This window comes from Apium graveolens, chromosome 7 (genome assembly GCF_009905375.1).
Source record: "Apium graveolens cultivar Ventura chromosome 7, ASM990537v1, whole genome shotgun sequence".
Lineage (NCBI taxonomy): Eukaryota > Viridiplantae > Streptophyta > Magnoliopsida > Apiales > Apiaceae > Apium > Apium graveolens.
The window spans coordinates 258,149,424-258,152,362 of NC_133653.1; the positions used below are offsets into that span (position 1 = coordinate 258,149,424).

Here is a 2,939-nt window from a genome sequence, read left to right on the forward strand (position 1 = left end):
GTTATCTTTTCCTCTAAGTCTTCTATTCTTCATAGAATTCTTCTCCATGCATATCTTTTCTTGTTTTAGTCTTGATCTTCTTTCCTTTCAATTAGCCGCCTTCCTTATCTGAAAGTCTTCTTAAGTCTTGATATTATCTCCTCATAAATATCTTCTGATATCTTAAGTTCTGATAACTTAAGTTCTGATATCTTAAGTTCCAACTTCAGTATAAGTACTGATTTCCAGTTAAGTCATGATATGTCCTGTTAGTAAGATCTGAAAACTAAACACAAATCATTATTAGACATGACATCACAAATATATCTAACAGCTGATTTATTATCACAAAATATCTTTAATGATCTTTCAACACCGTCAAGGATACGCAAACCAGTGACAAAGTTTCGTAGCCATAAAGCTTGATTGGATGCCAAAAAAATATGCTATATATTCTGTAGCCACGGTTGATGAAGCTATTAGCGTCTGTTTGGAAGACCTCCATGAAATCGCTCCACCAGCTAGTAGATAAATATAGTCCGAAGTAGAATTTCTTTCATCTTTACATTCTCCAGAGTCAGAATCAGAATATCCAATAATTTCTAGATGATCTGATTTCCTATATGTGAGCTTATAGTCTTTTGTTTTCTTCAAATACCGTAAGACTCGTTTCACTGCTTTACACTGCTCTATTTCCGGATTACTCAAATATCTTCCCAACATTGCAACAGTGAATGCTATGTCAGGATGAGTACAAACTTGAGCATACATTAGGCTTCCCACTGTCGATGCATATGGTATCCTTTGCATTTCCTTTATCTCAAGTTCATTCTTGGGACACTATTTGAGACTAGATTTGTCTCCCTTAGACACAGGTGTATTCATCAGTTCACAATCTTTTATGCCATACCTTTCCAGGATCTTTTCGATATAACTCTTTTGTGACAATCTAAGAATACATCGAGAGTGATCTCGATGTATCCGAATTTCTAATACAAAAGAGGCTTTATCAAGGTCTTTCATCTCAAACTGACTAGTGAGAAATTTCATGGTATCGTGTAATAAGCCTATATCAATAGTAGCAAGTAAGATGTCATCAACGTATAAGAGAAGAAAGATAAATTTGCTCCCATTGAACTTGTGATATACACAATATTTCACCAAGTTCACTTCGAAAGCATATGATGTGATAACATGATGAAATTTGTGATACCATTCACGAGAAGGATGCATGTGACCATAGATGAACTTTTTTAATTTGTAAACCCTAGTCTTTGGATCTCCAATAACAAAGTTTTCTGGTTGCACCATATAAATTATCTCGCCACTATTTTCATTGAGAAACGTTGTCTTTACGTCCATCTGATGTAGCTCTAGATCATAATGAGCCGCAAGTGCCATAAAAATTCTAAATGAGTCTTTCATGGAAACCATAGAGAAAGTCTCATTGTAGTCGATGCATTTCTTTTGAGTGAATCCTTTCGTGACTAGACGAGCCTTATATCTTTCGATGTTACAATTCGAATCCCTTTTAGTTTTAAATACCCATTTGCAACCAATAGGTTTTGAGCCTTTAGGCAACTCGACAAGATCCCAAACAACATTGTCTTTCATAGATTGCATCTCTTCATTCATGGCATCAATCCACTTTTGAGGGTAGGTTTCTGCATGGCTTGTTGAATATTTACAGGATCATCTTCCCCAATGCCAATTCCATTTTCATGTTCTTGTAGAAAAATAACATAATCATCTGGAACTGCGCTCTTTAGCTCTCTAGTGGATCTCCTTAGTGGCACTTCTTGTGATTCATGAGGTTGTTGAGTTTGCTCAATTGACTCCTCATGAGAAATTTCGGTGTTGTCTTGAACCGGAGGGCCTTGAACAACGATAGGTATCATAATCTGATCATTGCTCTCGGCAGAGTCATAATTAGGATCATGACTATCTTCTTCAAAGATAATACTTTTACCTTTATCTTCCCTCCCAAAATCAACATCCTTAAAAAATCTTGCATTATTAGTCTCAAAGAAGGATCTAGTAGCGGGATCATAAAACTTAAATTCACGAGTACGTTCCGGATACCCAATAAAATAACAACTGAACGTCCTAGAGTCCAGTTTCTTATCATTTGGCCTATATGGCCTAGCCTCAGCTAAACAACCCCAAACATGTAAATACTTAATACTAATTATTTTCTTAGTCCAAAGATTGTAAGGGGTTTCGGCCACTGCTTTAGTTGGAACCCGATTGAGGATATAAATTGCAGTCTTTAGTGCATCTCCCCAAAAAGACTCAGGCAATGAAGAATGACTTATCATACTTCTCACCATATATTTAAGAGTACGGTTTTGCCTCTCAGCAACACCATTCATATTTGGTCTTCATGGCATAGTGTACTGAGGGACAATTCCACACTCCTTTAGGAGGTTAGCAAAGGGTCCTGGACTTTGCTCACCTAATCCATCATATCTACCGTAGTATTCACCACCACGATCAGATCTGACAGCTTTAATACTACTGTTTAGCTGAAGTTCAACTTCAGCTTTATATTCTTTAAATACGTACAGATCTTGTGACATCTCATGTATCAAGTATAGGTAATCATATCTAGAGTAATCATCTATGAACGTGATAAAATACCTTTGACCGTTCCAAGAGGCCGTTTGGAATGGTCCACATATATCGGTATGAATCAGTTCCAAGACACTTGCAGCTCTATTGGCACCTAACTTTCTTGAGTTTGTTTGTTTTCACTTAGCATTCTAAACATACTTGAAAGTCACTTAAATCTAAGGTATCAAGAATTGTATCATTCATAAGTCTCTGAATTCTCTATTTAGAGATATGTCCTAATCGTTTGTGCCATAACATAGCAGAATTCTCAGTTAACTTACGCTTTGTACCTCTTGCACTTGACTGCAAAAATTTCATTATTAAAAGCAACAATATCAAGCATATAA

The 2,939-nt window shown here is 36.1% G+C and overlaps 2 protein-coding genes across 2 annotated transcripts; both read right to left on the bottom strand.

Annotated features, from left to right (window-relative positions):
• Positions 1–357: 357 nt before the first annotated feature.
• LOC141674733 (secreted RxLR effector protein 161-like) lies at positions 358–789 on the bottom strand. The gene has a single exon (XM_074481435.1). It carries the CDS (start codon positions 787–789, stop codon positions 358–360), a length of 432 nt encoding a protein of 143 aa, XP_074337536.1.
• An 821-nt stretch (positions 790–1,610) lies between these two features.
• On the bottom strand, positions 1,611–2,351 carry LOC141674735 (uncharacterized). Its single transcript, XM_074481436.1, has one exon. The coding sequence runs from the start codon at positions 2,349–2,351 to the stop codon at positions 1,611–1,613; it is 741 nt and encodes a 246-aa protein (XP_074337537.1).
• Between the last annotated feature and the right edge of the window lie 588 nt (positions 2,352–2,939).